General features: G+C 60.9%; 1 protein-coding gene across 2 annotated transcripts in view; it reads right to left on the bottom strand.

Moving 5' to 3' along the window:
• Window positions 1–5,432: 5,432 nt before the first annotated feature.
• FGF18 (fibroblast growth factor 18) overlaps window positions 5,433–25,221 on the bottom strand; it is a 32,067-nt gene continuing 12,278 nt past the window's right edge. For both annotated transcript variants that reach the window (XM_054718141.1, XM_054718142.1), the window contains exons 3-5: window positions 23,036–23,216; window positions 12,326–12,432; window positions 5,433–5,842 (exon numbers count right to left, since the gene is read on the bottom strand). In XM_054718141.1, the coding sequence (XP_054574116.1) occupies window positions 5,576–5,842; window positions 12,326–12,432; window positions 23,036–23,216 (555 nt within the window). In that variant the 3' untranslated portion in view covers window positions 5,433–5,575. The remainder of the gene's footprint in view (window positions 5,843–12,325; window positions 12,433–23,035; window positions 23,217–25,221) is intronic.

The following is a 25,221-nucleotide window of genomic DNA, read 5'->3' as shown; positions in this document are numbered from 1 at the left end:
AAACATAGCTATCGCAGAGGATGATGGCGAGAATTCTGTGAGAGAACTGGATAAAATGCCCACGCAACGCCCGGGCTCAGCAGAAGACAATGAGCCCCGTGGGCCGGGCAAGTGAGACTTAAGTCTACGACACTTCCAATCAGCCGGCACCTCGGACCAGCCCCAGAGGGTGACACAGGCCTGCAGCTGCAGAGTGGTCAGCCCGGGAGGCTGCCTCCTTGCAGGAGCCGCTCCCTCCACACGCAGAGGGGCTGGGCAGAAACTCTAGCAAGTGCTAATTAGGTCACGAGCCACCCGAGGGAGGGGAGGAATGCCTGGTTAATTACCGGCCTGCTCTGCAGGGGGCCACACACCGGCCTACCTGCCGCCTGCCTCCTCGCCAGAGCTGGGAGCCTCCGCCAGGAAGCCAGGCGGTCCTGGGACAGGACTGCCAGGGTGAGCCGGCCGCCATCTGGTCCCCAACTCCCCGCCTAATGTTTGTAACAGACCTGCTACCTAATTGCATGGTTGGGGAGCAGCCTTCACATCTTTAACACCTAATTCACCATTGTTTCTTTGGAAGCCCAATCCTGCGGCTGGCTGGCTGCAGAGGGAGGGTTCTGCCCGTTTATGGGGCTTTCAAGCCCCGGGCATCCCAGGCCAGCCTTGTTAGGCTCCAGCTGGGCACGCAGCCCGAGGGCACCTCCCTGGCTTCCTGCACAAAGCCTGGCTTCCCTTGCCGTCCCCACAGCTCACCTGCTTGGCAGGAATACCCCAGACACCGCCTCTCCTCATTGTCATGTCCTCCCCACCCATCCAAACCCAAATCTCTCCCTGATGCAGGGGCCGGTCTCCCCATTCTCTCCTGCGGGACCCCTTGAAATGCTAGGGCAGGAGCCCGTCTTTCCTCATTTCTGGCGCTCGTTCCCATGGCATCGCTGTGGGGTGGGGGGCAGAGGGTGAGGGTCTGGACAAAGGGACCTCAGCCCTCTCCGCCCTGCCCTCCGCGTCTTGGGGTCAGAGAAGCAGATTTGGGAAGGATGCTAAGAGGGACCTGGCTGGTCACTGAAGTGGCTCCCTGACCTGGCCTCCTTTTCCACTTCCCCTCCTGGTCATATTGCTGTCATCACTAGTCATCGGTCATCTAACGTTAGGACTCTGTCACTAACTCACAGGGTGCCCGGAGCAAGTCACTCCTCTCCTCTAGGCCTTGTTGCTACCTCCCTGAGGGATGAGGGGGAAGGGAGAAGGAGGGAGAAGGCTGAGTGGATAAAACACCGCGTGCGTCCCTTCCAGCTCTTGCTGGGCAGGAATAATCCCCAGGTATTTGCTCTGCTGTCTCTCTTGAGCAGCATCGGCCCATAAGGCAAGACGATTGGATTGATGAGAAATACCCACAGGAAAGATAGGACGCATCTGAGGTCACGCAGCTGGCAAAGGGGCCAAGCCGGAAACAGATTCAGGGGCCTTAGTCCCAGGTCCCCACACCCTTGTGTCACCGACGTCCTGGGGGAGGGGGGGTTCAGAGGGGAGAAGGGCTATCATTAGGCCCCTGGGAACGGGGACTCCCTGCCTCCTTCCTCTGATGGCTTGGGAGACGATGGCCACCGAGGCAGGTCCAGGGGACTGAGGGGGAAGAGGAAAGCCCTGGACAAGAGGCTGAGAGCTCCAAGCATCCGAGCTGAGGTTGAGCTACAGCTCTAGGGACAGGCAAACTGGGTTCACACCCCAGCTCCTCTGTTTCCTAGCTGTGTGGCCTCAGGCAAGTGACTCCACTGCTCTGAGCCTGCCTTAGAAGGCGGGGCTTTAAATGCCCGCCCCAAAGGCTGGGTGGGAGGATGCGATAGGATTGTGCTTGGTACAGGCTCCAAAAGTGGTGGGTTATGACTGGGGTTCCCTCCTCAGCGGGGCCGTGGAAACGCTCACGGGCTCCTCCCTCAAGCACGTGTCCTAAGAAGACATCCTCTGTGGCGGGGGACTCCCGCCAGCCCCCTGTGCGGGTCAGCCACATGCTGCTCGTGGCGCGGGAGATGGCCAGAAAGCTCGGTCCAAAGTGAACACAAGTTAGTCCCAGATCTTCCAAAGCCAGGGAGTATCTCGAGGGGCGGGAACGGGAAATACCACGGGCCACGGGCCCCTGGGGGACCAAGGGCAAGGTGTTGGGTATGGGAGGTGCCGGCCGCCTGTGGGCAGAGAATGGAGGCCGGAGGAGGCCCGAGGATGCACAGGGGAAGGGGGCAGGCGGTGGGTGCTGGTGAGAGCCCAGGTGTGACCTCACACCAGGCAGCCCCAGGCTGGACGCTGCCCGCCCTTCTCCACCCCGCAGCCAGAGCCGCCCCTGTAAGGCGTGTCACACTCAGCATCTGATCTCACTCCGACGAAGAGCTCCGGGCATGCTCTGAGACCCTCAAAAGCTCTGCCCCTGCCCCCGTTCACTCTGCAGGAGCCCCACTGGCCCCCTCCTTATTCCATGGCAGACGACCAGGCCTTAGCACTCTCTGTTCCCTCTGCCTGGAATGCTCATCCCCTCCGTGTTTGCATGGGTCCCCCCTCCAGAGGCCTCGCCTGACCACCCGATCTAAAATAGGAGCCCCCTTATCCTCTACCCCCTCATCCTATTTTATTTTTCCTATGATTTACTGCTACTTGGCATTGTATTTTATAACCACTTGGCTTATTATTGCTCTTTCCCAAGAATATATATGTCCACAAGGGCAGGGGCTCTGCTCAAGTCACTGCTGTACCTTCAACCCCTGGAAGAGCATGTGGCACAGACTAAACTCAACACGTTTATTGGATGGATGGATGGATGGATGAATGAATGAATGAATGAACGATTGATGGAATTCTGGATCCACGATTTTCCAACCTGAATTTTTTGGGCAGGTCATTCCACTTCACCAAAACTTCCAAACGGAGCACACACCCATCTCACGGGGTCACTGTTTAAATGAAATTAATAGAATGTGGATGGAACGAACACACACTAGGTGCTCCATAAACAGCCACCACCATCACTGTCACCATCACCAAGGGGCTCAGGCTCAGGGTCCCGCTCACTGAGGCCACGGCACCGCAATGACCTCTCCGAGCCCATGTGTTCGTCTGCCGGACGTGGCGGTCAGGAGGCCCTGTGTCCCACACAGGGGTGTTTGGTGGGCGTCTAGGCTTGCATGCGAGGCACCCAGCGAGGGCTGACACCCATAGGCACTGACTCAGAGGCACCGACTGGAGTCCTGGAGAGTCGGGGATTTGGATACCGGCCCCATCACTTTCTTACTCTGCCATCGTGGGAAAGCGGCTTAACATTTCTGTGTTCGGCGCCATCTATGAAATCGGGGTAACGATAGGCCCTTCCTCACGGGTTGGCCTGAGGTCACAATGAGATTGTGCCCCTGAAACCCTAAGGCAGTGATGGGCAACCTTTTGAGCTTGGGGTGTCAGACTTCGCCAAAAAACTGAGCATAACTCGGGTAGTGTGTCACTTTGAGGAAAAAACATTATTTCGCAAATGTTTCACCCTCAGGAGCAGCAAATGTTTCATCCTCGGCATGCGGCCGCCTCAGCAGCCGCGTGTCATCAGTGCTGACACGTGTGTCATAGGTTCGCCATCACTGCCCTAAGGAGATGTGCCGTGACCGGCAGAAGAGTGGGCCGCGACACGTGGGACAGGGCCGGGGACGAAGAGAGAACCTCAGTGCCGAGCCAGGACAGAGCCAGCAGGTGTGCTCGGCCTGTGCTGGGAGGTGGGCGTGGGCTGCAGAGGGGACACAGCTCCGAAGCAGGCCAGCCCCCCACAGCCAGGAACCCCCTGCAGAGAAGGTACTCGTACCCCCTGTCCTGTCCCCTCCTCTCTCCTCAGGGCTTCATGGGAGACCTCTCCGGGCCAGTCTTGGCAGTGGGAGTTTTCAAGGGAGGCAGGTGACCCCAGCAGGACCCACCTCAGCCCATTTCCTGCCCAATCTGCTCAGCTGCCTCTGGAGAGCCTGGGGAAGACCTAGAAGAACAGGCCCTGGAGTCAACGAGGCCAGACAGAGTCCTTGTGCTCCAGCCCGTGAGGGTCCAAGGAGGGAAACGCCGGGTCCTCACTGACCTGCCCCCCGACTCCTCCACCACCAGGCGGGGGAGAGCGGGACCGCCCTGCCTTGTTCAGCGGAGTGGACTCCACAAATGACTCGCTGAGTAATCCCTCCACTGCACGCTCCATGAGGCGTGATTTTTTATTTCTTTATTTATTTTTGGTCTGTTTGGGTCTTTGATGAATCCCCAGTACCTAAAAGAGTGCCTGGCACTTAGTGAGGACTTAGGAGATACATAGTGAAAAATGAATCCATAGATCAATGAATGAAGCGATGGACATGACAAGTAAAAGTCCCCTGAGGGCGGGGCTGTTTTTCTCGCGTTCTTTGATAAATCCCAGTGCCTCGAATAGAGCCTTGGCACGTAAGAGATGCTGAGTAAACGGTGTGAGACTATATGCATGCGACCATACAGCTGAGCCAATCATCGAACCAATGGCTCATTAGAATGTAATCTCTCTGAAGGCCAGGATTGCCAACTGCTATGTTTAAGGCTGCCTTCTCTGTGCCAGGAACATAGCAGGTGTTGGATGAACCAGTGAGTGAGTGAGCAAGTGAGTGAATGAATGAATGAATGAATGAATGAATGAGCAAGGCCCCAGCTCTCAGTGCAAAGACCACAGACCAAGACGAAGGAAACACAAAAGGGCCGCCCCCCGCGCCCCCCCCCGCCCCCCGCCACCACTCAATGCCTCGTGGATTTTTTAAATAATTTGTCGATTGTTTTTAATGGTTGAGGCAGTAATACTTGGTTCATGAAACTGCAATATACAGAGAGGTGAAATAAATAGCTTATATATATATAATATATATAATATAGCTGGTTTTAAAATATTCCCTTATCATTGGTGTGCTAGGTCACGTGAGTCACGGAAGGTCGATAGCAGCATCCTGCAGGCTGCGAGCAAGGCAGGGTCACCGTGATTGGACGAGGCCGTCTGTCGTCGGAGGTCGAGGCGCCGAGAATTCCGAGGGGCACGCCTTCCCTGCGCGGTGTCTCGGGACAGCTTGCAGCGGACAATAAATAAATGACTGCAAACCAGAGAGCGATTTTTGTTGGAGTTTGGGGCAAGGACAGGAGAGTGGGAAAGAGGGGGAGTTCCTTGGGGGAGGGGGGGGCGGTTTACTACTTCTTTTTTTTTTTTCTTTTTTTCTTTGCTTCTTTTTCTTTTGCTTTCAGAACCTTTGGGAAAAAGGACTTTGGTTTCTCAGAGTGTCGTTTTCCTCATCCCGGTCCTCCTCCGGGGACGAGTGTAGAGTTGTCTGTTCTGAGAGAGGCAAGCACCTGCGTGTTGACAACAGTCCCTTTGCGTGACGTGAGTCTCTGTCATCGGGGGTTTCAAGTCAACCATGAAATCCTTATCGTCCCCCCTCCCACCCCACCCCCAAGAGTTTTGGTTCAGTTTTTGTCTTCTTTGAAACACAATGTACAAAAATAGAGCTTCTTCCTTCTTTTTCGTGTAAAAATATTCCTCTGGTGCAGTTCTCTGTGACGGTGGGCACGGCCGGGGCGGCCCCTAGCCGGGGTGCGTGGGCCGGATCCGCCGGGACCGCTTGGTCACCGTGGTGTACTTGAAGGGCTTCTGCAGCTCCGCCTGCCCCTTGGGGTAGCGCTTCATGAAGTGCACGTCCTGCTGGTTCTCCCGGGTCTTGGGGCCCTTCCTCGGCCGCCCCTTCTTGGTGAAGCCCACGTACCAGCCGGAGTACTTGGCCGACATCAGGGCCGTGTAGTTGTTCTCCAGGACCTTCTCGATGAACACGCACTCCTTACTGGTGCCGTCGGGCTGCAGGGGGAGAGAGGGGGGAGGTGAGAACGGCCGGGCGGGTGCGGGGGGGCAGCACAGGAGAGAGGGCCTCCCCCAAGCTCTGGCCTCAGCGGTGTCACTCCCTGGGTCTGTGAAGGGCACGTGTTGTATTGGCCCCCGTTACCGTTACGTGACAGGCTCCTGTGGTCACCCAGAAATCCATCCACCCCTTCCCCACTCTCTACCCCGCAGCCAGGACCGCCCCCCCCCCCACCCCCACACTCTATGAGCACGAGAGACCCAGACGTAGCCCATCAAAACAGGATTTCCTGGGGTGGGTGCAGGGCTGGCCATGTGGCACAGCCATCCAGCCCGTGTTCCTCGAGACCCCTGCGTGAGCAATGGCTAAAAACATAGGCTGACGTCAACTTGGGGGACATGGAAGGCTGAAGCGAAGGCAACCATGTGGTCACCACGAGGGGAAATCCTGCCGGACAACAAAGCCAGCGCGGAGGAAGCCGAGTCCAGAGGAAGGGAATGGGGGAAACCAAGGCCCGGCCACCTCCGTGAGCTTCTGGACCAGGCGGCACCTGACGCTCGGTCACCTCGGCTGCGTGGGCCAGCGTTACCCCACGTCCTCCGAACCGGCTGAGGCTGTGTTCTAGCGCCTGCAGGAGGGAGGAGTCCCGGCAGGTGTGCCGGCAACCTGACATGAAGTCAGCGGCTCGACTGCCGCTCAACGCCACTGTCATCGTTCAAGATCGGTTACATTTCATGTGGGATGTGCTGCGCGTCAATGGTGGGTGGAAAGAGCCTCCCAGAATAAGAGCTTTAGCGTGGCCAGACTCCGGAGCCTGCACCCTTGCTTCGGAGACTTCCGGCTCCCGAGCAGACGCGTGGACTCCCTGGGAGGCTATGCGGGGCGAGCAGCACGAGATTCGGACTCAGGAGCCGAGTCAACGCTAAGGCTCCCCGGTGCGACCTCAGGTTGGTTCATTCCACGCTAAACCTCGGCTTCCTGGCCTCGCCACACAGGGACCCCTGTGTCACAGAAATGCGAGGAGCGGTGCTCTTATGAGCCTGGCGCACAGTAGGGCCCTGCTCACTTATGGCTGGAGACCAGGTGGTTGGACGGCCTGGCTGCCCTCCTTGGGCCCGGTCTGGACAGAAGGGGGCGGGCGGCAGGCTCCGGTCTCCACCCGAGACGGCCGAGGCGCTTGCAGGGGAAGAGTGGGACACACGGAGCTGGAAGGCCTGAATTAGCAGCCTGGAGTTTCCAGCGAACATCTCCAAATTCAGGCCGGGCCCACTCCTCGTTACGGACGGATGCCTGGCCAAGTTGGAAGCCCAGCGGTCTGGCTGTGCGTGGAGACGGAGGTGCGAGTTCCAGCCTTTTGTTTGAAGTGGAAAACAGGCTGGAGCTTCCAGGAACGTTCACCTTTGAGCGGAGGGCACGCCTGGGCGCCGCAAAGTGCTGAACTTTGCAGAAAGGGACAGGCAGGGCAAGAAAACATTCTCTGGAGGACGAGATCTTTCGAGGAGGCGGCAGGGCAGGCAGGGGCGGGGCTGGGAGACACACGCAGGACCCGGGAGACAGAAGGGTGGGCTGAGCAGCGAGGGAAGCCAGAGCATATGTGCAAGGGGGTGGGGGGGAGATGGGAGTGGTCTCTGGGCTCTGAGTCCCCCATGAATAATTCTGGAAGCTGCCTATCCAACCTGAGTCCAGGTCCCTTGGCCGGTCTCGATGGAACAGTCAGAGCAAATGAACAAAAGCCACGCCATGCTGCTTCCCCACCCTAGAAAGCCTGCCTGGAAAACGGCTCTCGTTCTTCAAAGCTCAGTTCAGTAGCTGCCTCCTCTGGGAGGCCTTCCCTGACTGCCACCTTCCTCCCTGGGTATTTTTCTGCCTCTTCCTTCAAGATTCCATTCAAGCATCAAGCTGTATTGGATTCACATACTCCATCTTCTAGACCCGCCTCGGCACCCGTTTCTCCTCCCGCCCCCCAACAGAGCAATTCCCTACCTGCCTGCCCATCAGCCCAAGAGCGTCAGGAGGGCGGGGCTGCTGCTCGGCTATTCTCATGGCTCAGCACAGGCCTTAACCCCGGACAGGGCTGCCCAGAGCTCTCGTGGTTGGACGGATGGGAGTTCTGCTGGGGTAGAGATGGTAGGGGCGGCACAGGAAAGGGTTTCCCTCCAAAAGAAAATAGACTCTGCCTCCTGGATCCCTTCCCCATGTCCCCCAGAGAGTCATGAGCGAGGAGAGGCCCCTCCTGGGGATGTGCCGGGAAGGGGAGAGGAGCCGGCAGAGGAGCAGAGCGCTGTGCCTGGCCCACTCCATCTCCCTAACTCATCCGTTCAGCATTTAGTAATTGTCAACCATGGGCCAGACAATTCCACATCCATTATTTCATTTAATCCCCTTAACCCACCGAGTCAGACTCTACCTGGTAGAAGGAAACAGTTCAAAGAGGCAACAGGGCTTATCCAAGGTCGTGGAGCTTATAAATGGCAGAGCCAGGATTTGAACCTGCATTTGCCACTGCGGCTCGCTTCTCCTCCGTCCGGTTCCAGACACACCCACAAGGAGGGAGGGTAGGGCAGCCTGGGCACTGCCCTCAAAACCCCTCCCGTCCCCAGGCCCACACAGCCACATCAGCACGAAGCAAGCTCTAGGATGTGCAGGGCCCAGCACCGTGCCTGGCACATGTGCTCACTCACGCCTGGGTTTGCTTAGAGGGTTGGGGAGCTGGGCTTTGGGCTAAAATTCTCAACACCCCAGAGTCTGGGAGCCCCTGGGAGTGGCCATGGAGCCTGCGGTGGTCACATATTCCCCACCAGGAACTCAGGCACAGATAAGACGCCCACGCAGCCGCACCTGGGCTGACCTCGCCCCTGCTCCTGATGACCTCTGTGACCCCGCTATTGCCTGCTGAGGTTCAGAGACACCTGTGGCTGGGCTCCCCCCAGCAATGCTGACTCCACTGGCTCAGACAAGGCACAGCAGCAGGATCTCGAGTGTGACTGTCTCATCCCAGAACCTCGGTGTTCTGGAATTTGATCATCCCTCCCTCCCCCCCTGCCACCTCCAGCCTCCTTCTACCCAGACTGGAGTCCTGATGTGAAGACTGAATCCTGGTGACGTCATGTGGCCCCTAGATCCAGGCTTATTTGAAACTAGAACAACCCTCTGGATGTTTTCAGTTACACAGGCAGAATTTTCCTTTCTTCGCTGAAGGCAGTTTGAATTGGCTTTCAGTCACAACCAAAGCAGTCTTCACAGAGAGGTGGTGGTGGGCAGGGACCATCCTCCCACCCCCTCCTCCCCCAGTCTGGGGCCCTATGCTATCCCAAAGAGTGATCACACAGGAGGGGACAGATGAGGGAAAAAACACACCTTTTTTTTTCTCATCTGTCTCCAGAGATGGGGGGAAAGCCTAGTACATAATGCACCACACTCAACAACTATTTGTGGAATGAAAGGAAGCAGACCTCCTGGGCCAGATGGATGTGGGGTGCAGAGGAGGAGAGGAGGGGAGGGGCTGCCTGAGCAGGCAGGGGCTCGGGCAGGGCTTGGGCACATGTCTGGTACGAGGCAGCAGAGAGAGCAGCTACGGCCAAGGGCCTGGAGTACCCGAAAGGCTGTGTTAGGGGCTCAGTGATGTGCCCAGCTGTGGCCAGGCTGGCCCCCAGGGTCAAGACCGCCCAAGAAAGCTGTCCTGTTGAGCCATGGCAAAGGCGCCAGAGCCCAGGCTGAGGCCCAGGGCGCCCACAGGGGAAGGAGTGACTGCGTGGAAGGGAACTGACATTTAATAAGTCAATGCCTCTAAGCGCCAGCATTATCGTTCCCATTTCCCAGGTGAGGACACTGAGGCTCAGCCAGGTCCGGGCACGTGGACTCCCTGGCCAGATGTGGGTAACTCTGGCTACAGGGCAAGAGTGAAGCCTCAGAAAGCAATAACCATATTTCCATTTCCCTGGGGCCCTTGCAGACTTTGGGGCAGGTGAATGGAACCCAGAGGGGAGGATCCAGAATGGGCCCTCGGCAGAGTGTAGGCCTGACGTCACTCCCAGGTGAGCAGATAACGGAGGGCTGTGGGGGGGGCTGTGGGCTCCCAGGTGGGCGGGTGACTGAGGGGTCAGTGAAGCTAGAGGCTGCTGGGGATGAGCCAGGACCCAGGGCAGAGGGCAGAGGGCAAGGCAGCCCCAGGAGAGGGTACCGCCTGTACCAAGCCTGCAGGGGGTGCAGGCTGGCAGAGCCCTGTCCGTAGCATGTGTCTGAGGTCCCGGAGCCCCCCCAGGGAGTGCGGCCTTCCTCCAGTCGGTGGTGAGGACCCAGGGACAGGCTCTGAACTGGGCTGGGCTGGAGGGCAGGGGAGACTGACCCCTGGTGCTTTAGAAAGCTGAGGGTGGGCCGTGGGGACAGGCCTGGCGCTGCAGCCTGAGCAGGGACCCCAGGGAGAGCGGGGGTAGTGATCCCTGTGAAGGTCTGAGGCCAGGCCAGAGGCCGGGCGAGGGAAGGAGGGGAGTGCAGGGCCTGAGGCCTGGCTGGCCGGGGAGTCTGACAGCAGAACAGCCCCGGGCCCAGGGTTCCCCTGCGGGAGCCAGAGAGAGTGAGGGTCTCCGGTCTGAGCCCAGGCCAACAGGGGACCTGCCCCTGGCAAAGTCGGGACAGGTGGATTTGGGGGCGCCCTTGGAGTCCCTAGGCCAGCTCAGAAGACAGAAGCCTGGAAGGAGATGATGGGGGGCCCCAGAGAGGGGCGGACCTCCTGGACCTGCTGAGCTCGCCTCGCCTCCAGCTGAACCGTCCCCAATATTAATGACGGAGAGTGGGAGAGGGGGCAGGAAATCGGAGCCCGCTCCTGTGGAAGCGGTGACTCAGCGGCCAGCCGGCGGGCGGGCGGCCGGGCGAGGGCGGCGGAATGGCCCGAGGGGACGGGGCTGCTCTTTTGACCCCACGAGGGCCCTCCTGGGGTCAAGATGCCGGGAACCGCGCAGACGGGAGGGAGGGGCGCGCGGGCACTGGGCACAGCAGGCCGCCGCGCACCCCCCCTTCCAAGGGGAAAAAAGAGAAGGCCGAGCCTCCGCCTGCGAGCAGGTTGGGCCCGGGGGCGGGCAGGAGAACAAAGCGCCTGACGTGGGCCGCCGCCGCCCCTGCCCCGGACCCCTCGCTCGCTGGCCGCCGCCCCCGGACACGTGGGAAGTGAATCACTAACTGAAGCCACTAGGCGTCCCGAGCCGCGATTCCTGCTGCTCTGTCTGCCCTTGGAGGAGCTGTCGCTGGTGTGGGCGGCGCGGCTGGAACCTTTGCCTCCCAGCTGGGCTCCGCATCCCGCCCAGCTCCAGCGAGGGGCCCCACTGGGGCCGGGGCCGGGGGCCCCTCTCGCATCTGCGAGGCGGGGGTGGCGGGATCATTCGGCAGTGCCTGCTCGGCGCCTGGCAGAAAGCAGGTGCTCGGTTAACGGCGCTGGTGGCACCGTTGCTATTAACCACCAGCACCATGCCTGTCCCCGGCCACTTGGGTATGGTGGACAGCAAGAGGGATGAGTTGGGAGATGCAGGAAATAAAAAACATGGCTTAGGGCAGGGGTGGGCTAGAAGGAGCCAATGGAGGGGAGGGGAAGACATATGTGATACTTTCAACAATAAAGGTTTTTTAAATAAATAAATAAATGCATGGCTTCTACAAGACGTGGGTAACCCCCAGCTGGGTGTAATCAACGTAAATCATCAGCCAGGGCCCTGCCCACAAGCAGGGGACGCCATCCTCCTTGGCATCTGGGTCCACTCTCCACCGCACCCCCTCTCCACCTGCAGCAGAAGACCCCCCCCCATTATCCAAGCTGGGCACTGGGGTAAGGAGGGTCCCTGCAGAAAGAAGGGGACGCAGGGGTGACCCCACACAGAGGTCCTGCCCGTACCAGCTCCCCAGCCGCACCCACAGGCAGCGAGTGCGTGAGCGTCACCAACCAGCACAGCCAGAGGAAAGGGGGGACCCTGAGACCCTGCGGCCTCGGTGGAGGCTCAGAGGCCTGGCACGTGGGTCCAGCCCGCCGCACCCCCACCCCTGCCCTAATTTGTTACATGCGGCTCTCTTGCCCGTTCCAAAGTAATAAAATCTCCCTGAAATGCTAGAACCGTGAGGCCCGGCGCTGACGCGGCGGCTGGGTTCCGGAGCCTGGCGATTGTTAAAACATCGCTGCAGCCCAGCCCTCGGCCAGCCGCCGCGTCCTGTTCCCAGACAGCAGGTACCTGCGGGCCGGGAGCCCCAGAGCCCCCTCCAGAGGGGACTCACCCCCCTCTCGAGCCAGCCAGAGCTCCCCATCCCCCAGGAGCGACCAGGGCCGGCCGCGGATACTGCGTGAGTGGCGCAGAGAAGAGGGGCCGAAGGAGGGTGGTGGTGGGAGTCTCACCCATCCTCCCCGGGGCCTGTTTCCCTCTGGGCACCATGGCCTTGGGCACACTGGTCCAGCTCCCCGGGAGGACCCGCCCCAATGCCCGGAGTTCCCGACCGTCACTCACCTTCCCCACCAGCTTGCCTTTCCGGTTCATGCACAGGTAGAACTCCGTCTCCTTGCCCTTGATCCGGACTTGACTGCCGAAGGTATCTGTCTCCACTAGGAGCTGGGCTTCGGAAGGCAGAAGCAGAAAAGAGACACGCTTTTTTACCAGGGCCAAGGCTTGGCCTAAGGACTCAGCGGTAGGACCCCTGACCCGGTCCTGGACCCCCCACATCCCTGGAACCAGGCCTGGGAGAGGCCTCTGCCAGGTCCCCCGAGAGCACCCTTCAGGCAGGGAGAGGGAACCCGTCCCCACCTGCTCCCCACCCCCCGCCTCTCTTGACTCCACTTGGGGCCCAGATGGCTCCAGCCAGTGGGGAGTTCTGCCCCTTGTGGCTAAATACCAGGGTGTCTTCTCCCCTCATCACCCAGCTCCCCAGCGCCTCAGCTCCATTCCCCAGAGCTGGGCAGAGAGCCATACAAATAACCCCACACGTCAGAAGTAGCGGGCTCTGGGATAAGGGCACAGACAAATGCATGTGAGTTCTCACGGCGCACACACACGCTCATGCACACACTGCGCATGCACTGCACACGCACGCACACACCCTGCCCTGGGGGACGTCAGAGGCTCCTTCCTCCAGGGAAACATCAGGAAGACATGTTAGTGTCCCCTCCTGCCTCCGCGCCTTTGCCACTTGCAGTGGGGAAGGCCCGGGGAGGGGAGGCCCTCTGCAGAACTCCCCTTTCCTCAGCCAAGGCCATCGCCTACCTCCCAGGAGCCCAGAAGAGGCCTCTGCCCCCCGGTCCTGAGTAGGAGTCCGCACCCTAAACTACCCATGCTCCTCAGGGTGGGGGTCTCCAGAACTGATCCCATGCTCCTCAGGGTGGGGGTCTCCAGAACTGATCCCATGCTCCTCAGGGTGGGGGTCTCCAGAACTGACCCTCCAACGCTCTGAAGGTCACAGGCTACCTGCCCCTTGTTAGGCCTGCTGTGTCCAGACCCCTCCCTGGCCCTCTGCCCGTCCATTTCCTCCCCGTAGGGTCTGGTGTGACGTCGCACACTCCCTGAGCGCTCTCTCCGCTCCGGTCCCGCATCCCCGGCCGCCCCCTCCTTGCCTTCTCTGCCTGTGACCCTCCCATTCTCACCCTCCCATCTCTGACCCTTTGCTTCCTAGCACCTGCCCCTCCCTCAGCCACAAAATTTTTAATTTCAGTGGCAGGGGACTTGCTTCTCCATAACAAAAATCATAGCCCTCAATACAGTATCCTTGGAGCCACAAAGAGCGGACCTCGGTGGCCCTAAAATACACGAGGTATGATTTTAATTAAAAAAAATTAAAAATATATACCCTGGTGCCCTGCTGTGAAAATGAAAACCATCTGGAAAGCAGGATTTCCAATAATTAATCTAGCCCTCCTTTGACACCACTACTAATTAAAATATGATACCCCACCTTTCCACGGGAAAAAAAAGAAGAATTTACATAAAATTTAAAGATCTAACAAGAATTTAGTAATTCTAGAAACAAGGGGGAGGGCACATTCTTCTCTCCACCCTCCCCCACCCCTAGTAAACACTGAGTCACGAACATGCGCCACCACAGAGACAGGGGGTACAGGCCCGCGCTGCTCCCCAATTCCAATGCCCTATACCTCTCCCGGGAAGCTCGGTCCCTGGGACCCAGGCCCAAGCACGCCAGCAGCCCTGGGCGCGCTCTCTGCCTCCCTCACAGCTCAGAGCCCCTGCGGATGGGCCGAGGGGTCAGGACGGTCTGCAATCCCAGGAGCTTCGGAAGGAGGCAGCGTGTGTCCCGGAAGGTGAGCGCTTTGGAGAGCACAGACCTGAGTCTAAATCCCTGGCCCAGTGGTCGGCAAACTCATGAGTCCACAGAGCCAAATATCAACAGTACAACGATTGACATTTCTTCTGAGAGCCAAATATTTTTAACTTAAACTTCTTCTAACACCACTTCTTCAAAATAGACTCGCCCAGGCCGTGGTATTTTGTGGAAGAGCCACACTCAAGGGGCCAAAGAGCCGCATGTGGCTCGCGAGCCGCAGTTTGCCGACCACGGCCCTAGCCCAGTTGTATGACCTTGGGCCTCGGTTTCCGCACCTGTAAAATGGGGGGAATCATCTCTGATCCTTAATAGTTACTGTGAGGGCGACACAGAAGGATGCTGCGCAGGGCCTGGCGCCTGGCCTCCGGGGCGGGGTGGGGGAACCTCGGCACCTGCTGTTCGCGTGTCCTAATAACCGCAAAACAGAACTGTTTTCCCACGAGAAAAATATACACACGTTGTGAAAAGTCAGGTGTGTGTGCGTGCAAAAGGGTGGCGGTGGACCACAGCCTGCCTCCGACCTGAACTCCCTCAGCACCCTCGGGGGTCGCCGGCACCCCACACGTCAGACAAGGCCGTGGGCTGGGACTTACGGGGTCCGATTCCCTTTCCGGTGTTGCCATCCGGGGCTGCGTGACCGCCACCCCTCCCTGTGAGCCTCCGTTTCCTTTCCTGTGCAAGGTGGGGGCTCCACCCTACCCTGGCTCTCTGAGACGGGGGCAGGCTCTAGGACAGGGGCAGGGATGGGGCACGAAGAAGGAGATGAGGCCACAGGGCTGGGGCGCAGGCAGCCCTAAGCGGCTCCCACGGGGGAGACAGACGGCTCCCACTGCTGCCCGATCTGCAGTCACACATCCCCACGAGCCCGAGTACTTTTGTCCCCATTGTGCAGTGGAGGGAGCTGAGGAGCGCAGAGGTAACCCAGCAGGGAGGGCTGACTCCAGGTCTGCCTGCCTCCTTCTGCTGGGGCCTGAGCTCCAGGGGAGGACCCCAGCTCAGGGAGACTAGCTCCAAGCACAGCCCTCCCCCACACATCAGCCACAACCCAGCCCCCCCCCCACCCCCACCCCCGCAGGCAGCCCTGGCATTTGCAGGAGCATCCGAAGGGCCTGGGGCTGGGGCTGGACTGCACCTCCACCGGCCCCCCCCAAAGCCTAGCCGCCCCCACCCCAGTGTGGGAAGGGTCTGTGCCGGCCGCCGGGCCAGGGGAGCCAGAAGTCTGTTCTCCCCCAACCGCAGCAAGCCATGGACTGGCCTAGACTCCACTGGGCGCATGACATAATGAGGAGGGAGCCGGGCCAGAATTATGTAAAGTCTTTGGGGAGTAATAGCAGCAGCAGTTCTCAGAAAGAGAGAGAGAGGGGGGAGAGAGAGAGAGAGAGAGACCCCACCCACCCAGGCCAGGTTTTCCCCAGAGCCTGCCTGGTCTTCAGCATCCACGCCCCTCCCTCCATGATCCAAGCCCCAAGCCCCAAGCCCCAAGATGCAGCTGGACGAGACCCCCTCCTCGCGGCTCAGTTCTGTTCTCAGGCCCGTACCAGGCCAGGCGGGAGGAGGCGATGACATTATCTCACTCCCCTCCTCACCACCCCGGCAGCCCCTCCAGTCTTCACAATTCAACAGCCTCCTCCCTCTGCCACTCCTGCCCCTCCGCAGCCTCCCCTCTCCACCTCAGCCAGGGGGACCCTTGCTGAAAGGCTCCTTGGGAATCTCCCACCCACTGAAAACCCAGCCCCTTTTCAGGGACCCATACGGGTGCGTGATCTGGTGCCTGCTGACCACCCCACCTCCTGCCCCTACCCACAGCCCTCCAGCCAACCGGCCCCCTTGCCGCTCCTCTCGAACACATCCAGCACACGAGAGCCCCAGGACCTTTGCACTCGCTGTGCCCTCTCACTGGGGAATGCTTTGCCCAGAGCTTCCCCTGGTGACTTAAATCAAATGTCACCTCCTCAGAGAGGCCTCCTGGCCATGCTGTCTTACTAGCCTCCCCCATCCAGCACCACCCAACCCCCGGCTCCACCGTCCTCAGAGCTCCTCCAGTTGTCTTATTTGCTACCTTTCTTACTGTCTGTCTCTCTTCACCGAAGGTGCGCGCCACGCGGGCAGGACCTGACCTGTCGTCTTCACCGCTGTGATCTCCAGCGCTAGCCCATCCCTGGCTGCCAGTAAACGACCCATCACTCAGGTTTACTAAGTGCATCAATTCGCTTGTGAGGGAGGTCTGAGTAACATGGAGAACATGAGATTCAGGGAGGTGAGGGACTTGCCCAAAGGCACGGCGGGTCAGAGCAGGGCAGAGGATCGGCCCCAGGCTCCGATTCCACAGCCACTGCCCTTGGCCCCTCTGCTCCCCACCAGTGGGGTCTCTCCTGCCCCCCCCCTGGTCTCTGAGCTCCCACCCACCCATCCCCAGCCTCGGGGTGACCATCACATATTCTGACTTGCTGTGTGACAAAGGGAAACGCCCTGTCCCTCTCTGGGCCAGGACTAAGTGACCTGCAAGGCCCTGTTCCGTTCTGCTTCTCCAGGAAGGGTCAGTGACTGACATTCATCTAGCGCTGATGATGTGCTGGGCACTGTCCTAACAACCTAACCTGCATTGTCTCACTTCATCCTCACAACCATCCCGTGAGGTTAGGACTATTATCATCATCCCCATTTTACAGGTTCGAAAACTGAGTCCCAAGGTCACACAGTGACGGAGTTCAAACCCAGGCAGGACTCAAACCCAGGCTGACTAACCCAGAAGTCTGGGTCTCCGCCTGTCTACCCACCCCTCCCTGCTCCCCGACACCAGTCCCCTTCCTGGGGAATGAGTGCGTGGACACAAAGGTGGGCAGCGAAGGCCTTCGCCGGGACCTCACTTTCTTCGGGCAGAGGGAGGTCTAGGGGCAGAGAAGCCCACAGAGCCAAAGGTCAGGGCCCCTCCCGCCCAGCTCCACTTCCAAATGCCCTTGAGGGAGGAGGGGTCCCCCGAGGGTGACCTTCAAGCTGATCCTGGAAGGTGGGGAGCCCTCAGGAGCACCCAAGGCTCAAACCCCAGCGAGAGGGGCAGAAATGGCCAGATCTGGTCAGGGGAGTGAGTACGGGATAGGGGACCCCACGACCCAGGCCCCTGGAAGGGAACCCAGAGCCAGTCTCCGCGGCTCCGCACAGAGCGGAGCCCAGCGCCTGCCTGTGGCTGGGGGCCAGGCGCTCCCAGGCCCGCAGCATCCAGAGAGGAAAGCAGAAAAGGGAAAAGAGTGGGAGAAAAAGGAACTGGCAAGAAAGCCCTTTCTGTAAACACATGCTGTCTCCCCCCGCACCTCCACACACCCCCGTTTCTCCGAAGTGGATGGAGTAACTGGTAATTTTTTAAATAGCAGCTAATACTTATTTAAGCATTTACCCTCTGCCGGGCCCTGGGCTTGCAGTCTGACTGCGGAATGTCTCCCTAGCTCCTCACAACCCTAAGGGGTGTGCACTGTTATGCCCATTTTACAAACGAAAAAACTGAGGCACTGAGCGGTTAAGTTACTTGCCAGAGTCACACAGTAGGGCCAGGATTTGAACACCGGCAGAGTATTCACTCCAGAACGGGTCTGAGACAGACAGAGTCCCAGGCAGGCAGAGGGGGACAGACAAGCGGCAGGCCTGTGATGGCCCAGAACCGAGAAGTGACATTGACTGGTTGGCTGATTGGCTGGCTGATTCCATTGTGATTCCCTAGCAGGAATCTTTGGTTTGAAGACTTCGGTTTGAAGGGAGGAGCAGAGGGACACGTACAAAGAGAGACCCAGGAAAACAGGAGCCAGTGAGAGGGAGCCGGAATGGGTTTCTTCCCACCTCCACCCGCCAAGCCTCAGCCTAAACCCCAAGACCCGTGAGCACCCCGGGGGAGCCCGGAGAGGCACGCGGCCCGGCGCAGGGCGGCCGGCAGCAGCTGGCCGCTACCTTCCGATGCTGACAGAGCTGCTGGCCGCTCTCCAGGGGTCGTGTGTCCTGCAGCGAGGAACTGTCCTTGCCACAAAGGCGGAATCAGAGCTCCCTTCCCCCGCGCCGCAGGGGGGCCGGGCCGAGGGGCAGGGAGAGGGACGGGGCAGGGGAGAAGGAATCCTTTCCGGAGATGTGTCAGCATCACACGCGATGGCCTTTCTCAAAGGTGCCCGCGGCTCTCCTTCTCCCGAAGTCCCCGAGGTGGCTGCCAGGCCACGTGGGCTCGCCGGGAAGGAGGAGGGGAAGAATCGATAGGATTGATCCGGGGCTCTGTTTAGTCCTCGCTGTGGCTCTAATTGGCCATTTCGGCTGTGGAGTCAGCGAGGTGTGGGTGGCCGCTCCTCCGGGGGCAGAATCTGTGGGACACGAGCTCAGAGGGCACGGGTTGGACTGAGAGTGAGTGCCCCTCCCAGCTGGGAGAGCCCCGAGGGGAAGCGGGTATGCTGCAGAGTAAGAAGCTGGCTGGCTGGGAGGACCTACTGTGTGCGGGGCCTTGCCCTCACACTCCCAGAAGCACACGGGAGCCATCCGTGCTCTGGCCCAGGCATTTATTTACTGGGCACCTGTTTATGGCTGGCCTGAGCCTGGGGACACAGCAGTGGGCAAAACCGACAAAAGCCTGCCCTCAATGAGCCTGCACTGTAACGGGAGAGGCGGAGAGCGAATAACTGAACACGTGACAGAACGTCCGGCCGCGGTAAGTGCTCGCACGAGCGGGGACAGGGGCAGGCACGCGCTGCAAGGGGACAGGTGAGCAGAAGCCACGAGGGGTCTGCAGAGGCGCCTTCTCAGGCAGAGGGGCAGCCAGCACAAAGGCCCCCGGCCGGGAACAGGCACAGCACGCCCGGGAGCCGCAGGATGGAGCAGAGAGCGCGCGGACGGGGTGGAGAGCCGCCACCAGCCAGGCTGCCCTGACCTGGATGCGTTCGAAGTGAGAGGAGAGCCCCTGGGAGCAGCGGCCGCCTTGCATTTGGAGGAGCCCTGGGTGTCGGGCTCAGAGTGGGGTCTCTGCGGCCTCAGCCACACCAGCCAGCCCGTGGGGCCCGGCTCCTTGCTCAGCCTGCCCTCCCGCAGGGGCCGGAATGAGGGTGACGGGGACTGGCGCATCCCCTGCCACTCTCACCACCAGCTCAGCAAAAGCCCGGGCCCTCCCCGCACATCTTCCTGCGGAGCCACGCAAGCCAGACCCATTTCACAGGTCCGAAAACTGAGTCCCAAGGTCACACAGTGATGGAGTTCAAACCCAGGCAGGACTCAAACCCAGGCTGACTAACCCAGAAGTCTGGGTCTCCGCCTGTCTACCCACCCCTCCCTGCTCCCCGACACCAGTCCCCTTCCTGGGGAATGAGTGCGTGGACACAAAGGTGGGCAGCGAAGGTCCTCGCCGGGACCTCACTTTCTTCGGGCAGAGGGAGGTCTAGGGGCAGAGAAGCCCACAGAGCCAAAGGTCAGGGCCCCTCCCGCCCAGCTCCACTTCCAAATGCCCTCGAGGGAGGAGGGGTCCCCCGAGGGTGACCTTCAAGCTGATCCTGGAAGGTGGGGAGCCCTCAGGAGCACCCAAGGCTCAAACCCCAGCGAGAGGGGCAGAAATGGCCAGATCTGGTCAGGGGAGTGAGTACGGGATAGGGGACCCCACGAGCCAGGCCCCTGGAAGGGAAGCCCACGGAGCCAGGGGCCACGGGAGACCCTCTTGCAGAACGGGCATGGTGCGGGTGCCCCGCCGCCTCCCCACAGGCGTCACCAGGCTGCTCACTGCCCTGAAGCAGGCCGAGAGCGCCTGCAGCCCGTGCCTGCCCACGGAGTCCAGCATGGCCTCTGAGGTCCTGAGTGTCCGTGGGGATTCCAGGCTCCAGGCATGCATAGGGTCCTGGCCCTGCCCGATGGTCACTGAGACTCCCAGGCTGCGCCCTAACCCGGTGTGAACGCGCGCCTCCGACGGCATCTCCCGCTCCACCGGGCCGAGCCCTGAGATGGAGGGAGCAACTTCTTGGACCACCCGGGGTCCCCTGGCCAGGGGCTGCCGGCTACCCCTCCCCCACAGGTAGGGCCGGCCCCCAACGCAGCTCCCTTCTCCTGGCGTGGCTTGGCCCCATAAATCACCCTCCCGATAATATTTGTATTGATTATCTAGATTGGAAGCCTCAATTGGCTCCATTGTCCCACTTCCTCTCCTGGGGATCACAGATGGGGTCCCGTCCCCTCGTCTGCGTTTCTAATGGAGCAGCCTCAGTGCCCGTGCTGCCCTGGGTGCTGGGGGGGGGGGGGGGGGTGAAACACATATTCCCGGAGAGGGAATTATTAAAGCTGGACGTCATGGAGCCGGAGAAGCAGCCAATATGGGCTGGGCCCCGGGGCCTCCAAGTGCAGGATCAGAACCGCCTGGGCCTGGTGGGGGAACAGAGCCCGGGCCCCACCAGACCCACTGAGCCCACGCCACGCTGAGCGAGAGCCCTCAGCGGTTCCCACGCGGGTTACTGCCCTAGCCACCCTGGCCGTGTCCAGAAGGGGAGCGGAGGCCCAGAGAAGGCAGAGGGCTTGCCTGGGGTCACACAGCAGGTGAGATTCCCCCGGGGGCAAGAGGAAACGTGAGGGCAAGTGGCTTCTGGAGTGAAGGGCCCGCTATTTGCCCAGGCGCCTCCTGTCTCAGGGCGTGGACAGATGGTTCAGACCAAAGTCTGTCCCCCTGTACTCTCCCAGCCTGGAGGGGCCAGCCAGAGCTGGGGGGACTCCCCAGGAGGGCACCTCCCTCCCGCCCGGGCCAGCCAGCTGCCCCTTCCCTGGCAGCAACTGGACAGCAGCTCCCAGGGAAAAGCGCCACCTGGGTCTGCCCAGCACAGCCAGACGTCCAGGAGGGGGGCACGGAGGGACGGAGGCCCCGCAGAGGCGGCAGCAGCGGGCCGGGGAGAGGTGGGGACCAGGGGCGAGAGCTGTGGTCCAGGGAAGGAGGCAGAAAGGGCAGAGATGGTGGGGAGGGGGCAGGCAGAGAGGACCAGGCACAAAGAGGGGGAGGGGTGACGAGCAGGAGGGAGGGAGAAGGGCCCAGAAAGAGAGACACCTGGATGAGAGCAGAAGCGGCCAGGCCGAGACAGGAAGGAGGGACAGCGGGAGGAAGGGGAAGGGAGGCAGGAAAGAGTGATGGGCAGGGAGAGGGAGGGAGGCAGCTGGCCTGGAGAAGCCCAGCCAGGGTGGCCCAGCCCTGCCCGCCCGGCCTGCCCAGCCCCCAGTGGCGGTGCAGCTGCCACACTAGGGCCCTACCACGAGGTCAGTCCTGCCCTGGGGCTGCGGGAAAATAAATGGTGTCCAAGATAAAAGGTCCAAGAAAGTATTTGTCTTGTTGTCACGTCTTGACTGCAATGGGCAGGGGCCGGCGGGGCATCATCCCAGAAAAAAGCCGGGCTGGCAGGCCCCCAGCACACACAGGAGACCCGGCCCCGGCCCCAGCCCCAGCCCCAGCCCCAGCCCCAGCCCCAGTCCCAGTCCCAGCCCCAACCCCAACCCCAACCCCAGCCCCAACCCCAGCCCTAGTCCCAACCCCAGCCCCAACCCGTAGCCTCAGCTAGCCCTGTCCCAGCCCCAACCCCAGCCCCAACCCCAGCCCCAGCCCCAACCCGTAGCCTCAGCCCCAGCTCCAACCCCAGCCCCAGCCCCAACCCCAACCCCAACCCCAACCCCAACCCCAGCCCCAACCCGTAGCCTCAGCCCCAGCTCCAACCCCAACCCCAGCCCCAACCCCAGCCCCAGCCCCAACCCGTAGCCTCAGCCCCAGCCCCAACCCCAGCCCCAGCCCCAACCCCAGCCCCAGCCCCAACCCCAACCCCAGCCCCAACCCCAACCCCAGCCCCAACCCCAGCCCCAACCCCAACCCCAACCCCAACCCCACCCCAGCCCCAGCCCCAACCCCACCCCAACCCCAGCCCCAGCCCCAGCCCCAGCCCCAGCCCCAGCCCCAGCCCCAGCCCCAACCCCAACCCCAACCCCAACCCCAGCCCCAGCCCCAGCCCCAGCCCCAGCCCCAGCCCCAGCCCTAGCCCCAACCCAGCCCCAGCCCCAGCCCCAACCCCAGCCCCAGCCCCAGGCCCAACCCCAGCCCCAGCCCCAGCCCCAGCCCCTAGCCTCAGCTACCCCAGCCCCAGCCCCAGCCCCCACTTCCCAGCCTAACAGCTCCCAGAACCTGGCCTGAGAAGGCAGGAACGGTGGGGCATGGTGGGGTATTTGCTCAGCATCTATCCCCAAATCCCCTCTAAGCTCTGGGAAGTTGGATCCTGTCCGTGTCACTCACTGCTGAGGGTCTCTGTGGGCTGGGGGCTTGGGCAGAGAAGGAAGTCAGTGTGTCTTACTCCTCCCAACCCCTCTGCAAAGGCAGGTGATGGTTCCCAAACAACGAATTCCAGGGTCAAGGCCAAGTTAAGAGGACGGTGGCCCAAAGTACTGTCCCCGTGTCTCCCAGGTACGCAAGCTCAAGCGCGCGAGCGCGCGCACACACACACACACACACATACATACACACACACACACACACACACACACACACACACCGGCTGTTTCTCACCACCACAGGCATCCAAAAAGTGTTTCCCAGAGGCTCTCCCCGCTCTGAGCCTCAGAACCCAGGGCTGGCGAAGCCATGCTGTGGGGAACCGCCCCGGCCCTAGGCCATCCCCAAGCAAGCCACTGCTGGGGCTTCACCAGCCGAGGCGCTTTTTATTCACCCCTTCCGTTAGCTCTCCCCACGAGGCTCTCAGGGACGCACCGCTGTGTCCCCACTTCACAGGTGAGGACTGAGGCCCCGCAAGGCTCCGTGTCGGGTGCAAGATCACACAGCCAAGTCCGGGCAGAGCTGGGATCTGAACCCGAGGTCTCTGAGCTGGGAGAGCGGGTGCCCGCCGGGGCCGGAGGGGGTGGGCACCTACCATACTTGTCCCCGTCCTCGCCACGGGCGCTGATCCTGCGGCCCAGGACCTGGATGTGCTTCCCGCTGGTCCGGCTGTAGAGCTGGTACAGCCGCAGCTGCTTACGGCTCACATCGTCCCGAGCCCGCGTCTGGTTCTCCACGTGGATCCGGAAGTCCACGTTCTCCTCGGCCGCCAGCACCTGCGCAGGGAAAGGGGCGGCGGTGAGACCCTTGGAAGGCCGGGGTCCCCTGCACGCCAGGGCCTCTCCTACACCAGCTCTGGGCCAGGCCCCGCGGCCACCCCCATTTCCCAGATGAGGCAGCGAGGTGAGGCAAGCTGCCCCGGGGGGGCCAGGCCAGGAAGCGGGCGGAGATAAGAATCAGGCCGCGGCCTGTTTGAAGCAAAGCTCGCTATCTGTCCACCACAGCCTCCCACCAGAGCAAAACGTGTGGAGCGGAGGTTTCTCTTTCGACCCTGGGCACACAATGTGCTTGGTCCCAGATTCCAGAGCCCCTGCTCGGGCCGCATCCCAGGGGGCTGTGAGGAGATGGAGCGGGGAGAGGGACGGGGAGCACAGGACTGCTGTTTGGGTCCTTGGCGGGGAGGAGAGAGGCCTGACAAGTCTCATCCCGGAAAGAACGGGCCAGAGCTCACGTCCCTTCTCCCAGAGCCTGGTGCTCATGAGCCCCGCCCATGCCCTGAGGGTCCCCCTGCTCGCCCAGACCACCGCGCATGTGCCCACATCCCGTCTTCGGCCGGAGAAGCCTTCGCTCTGCACGGCCATCAGAACGCCCTGCATCCCTGGAGCTTTCGTGCACGTCTGACCACATCCTCCGCGAAGCTGCCTCTGGCAACGCCAACACGTACTCTCCGGTCTCCCTTCGCCAGCACGGCCTCTCGCCTGCACAACTTGCTCCCACATCCTCCCCGGCTCCTGTTCCCACCCTTGCCCCCTGGTTGTCTGCCCTCCAGCGAACCCTCATGGGATCCTCCCTCGTGGGATCCTCCCCCGACACTCTCCGTGGCTTCCCGTCACATTTAGATGAAGTCCCCACCCCGACTGCTTTCATCTCCTATCACTCCCTCTCCACCAGTGCCACGGGCTGCCACGCCACACCTCGGAGCATGTCAAACACAGAGTGCACGCCTGCCCCAGGGCCTTTGCACTGGCTCCTCCCACTGCGGCCATGCTTTCCCCAGGTTTTCACATTCCGGCCTCCCTACTTCCTTTGGGTCTCCGCTCCAGTGTCACATCCTGACTGCTTTTCCGAGGCCAGGCCCCACTCTGTCACTATCCATCTCTCAACCGCGCTTTGTTTTTCTTTCTAACATTTATCAACCTGCCATAACATCTCTTTGTCTGGTTTTCGTCTGTCCTCCCCGACCAGACTGGCAGCACCGGGAAAGCTGAAATGCTCTCTTTGTCGTTCGCTGCTGTATCCTCAGCATGTAGAGCACCGCAGAAACGCAAACATTTGTTGAATGAATGAAAAAAGAAATGAACAAATGAACACTGAAAAGGTCTAGAGTCCTGTCATTCCATTTAACATTGGATTGGGTTTCTCTGTGGCCTGCTAATTACATGCCTGTCCTAATTCATCTTCACCAGAAAGCTGAACAATTCTTAAAGTTCCAGTTTATTCCGTTGAGGCACACAGGAGGACCTCAGCCCACTCGGCCCACAGCAGAGCTCCTGGGACCCGGGCTGCAGCTGCCCCAGCCCTCAGCTGGGAGCGGCCAAGATCAGGGACCGCGTTTCCCTCCTGGCTACACCCCACGCCCAGCCCGGGGCCTCTGTCCCCCAGCTGACCTGCACATCCTCCTCCACCCCAGCCGGGACCCCCAGGCACTTCCGCTGGGCCACACCATTTTACCTTCACTTCCATCCTCAGGTTGGAAGAGTTAACCCACATTGCAGATGAGGAAACTGAGGCTCCAAAGCTGAACTGACAAGGTCACAGAGCAGGCAATGGCAGCCGAGACCTCGTGGCTCCAAAGCCCAGCTTTCAGCCCGTCTTGCTGCCCAACCCCCTCACCCCCGCCCCCGCCCGACCAGGGCCATCAGGAGCAGGACCAAGGTTCAAAACCCAGGGCGTGGCGCTCCCTAGCTAAGGGACCCTAGGCGAGTACTAACCTCACTGGGCCTGGTTCCTCGCGGGCCTCTGAAACAGGGTGCTGGCTTTAAACGTATGAAGTCCCAGCTC

Source organism: Eptesicus fuscus, chromosome 6, assembly GCF_027574615.1.
Source record: "Eptesicus fuscus isolate TK198812 chromosome 6, DD_ASM_mEF_20220401, whole genome shotgun sequence".
Lineage (NCBI taxonomy): Eukaryota > Metazoa > Chordata > Mammalia > Chiroptera > Vespertilionidae > Eptesicus > Eptesicus fuscus.
The sequence above is the reverse complement of the archived record's forward strand: the minus strand, read 5'-3'. Positions and strand labels throughout refer to the sequence as shown.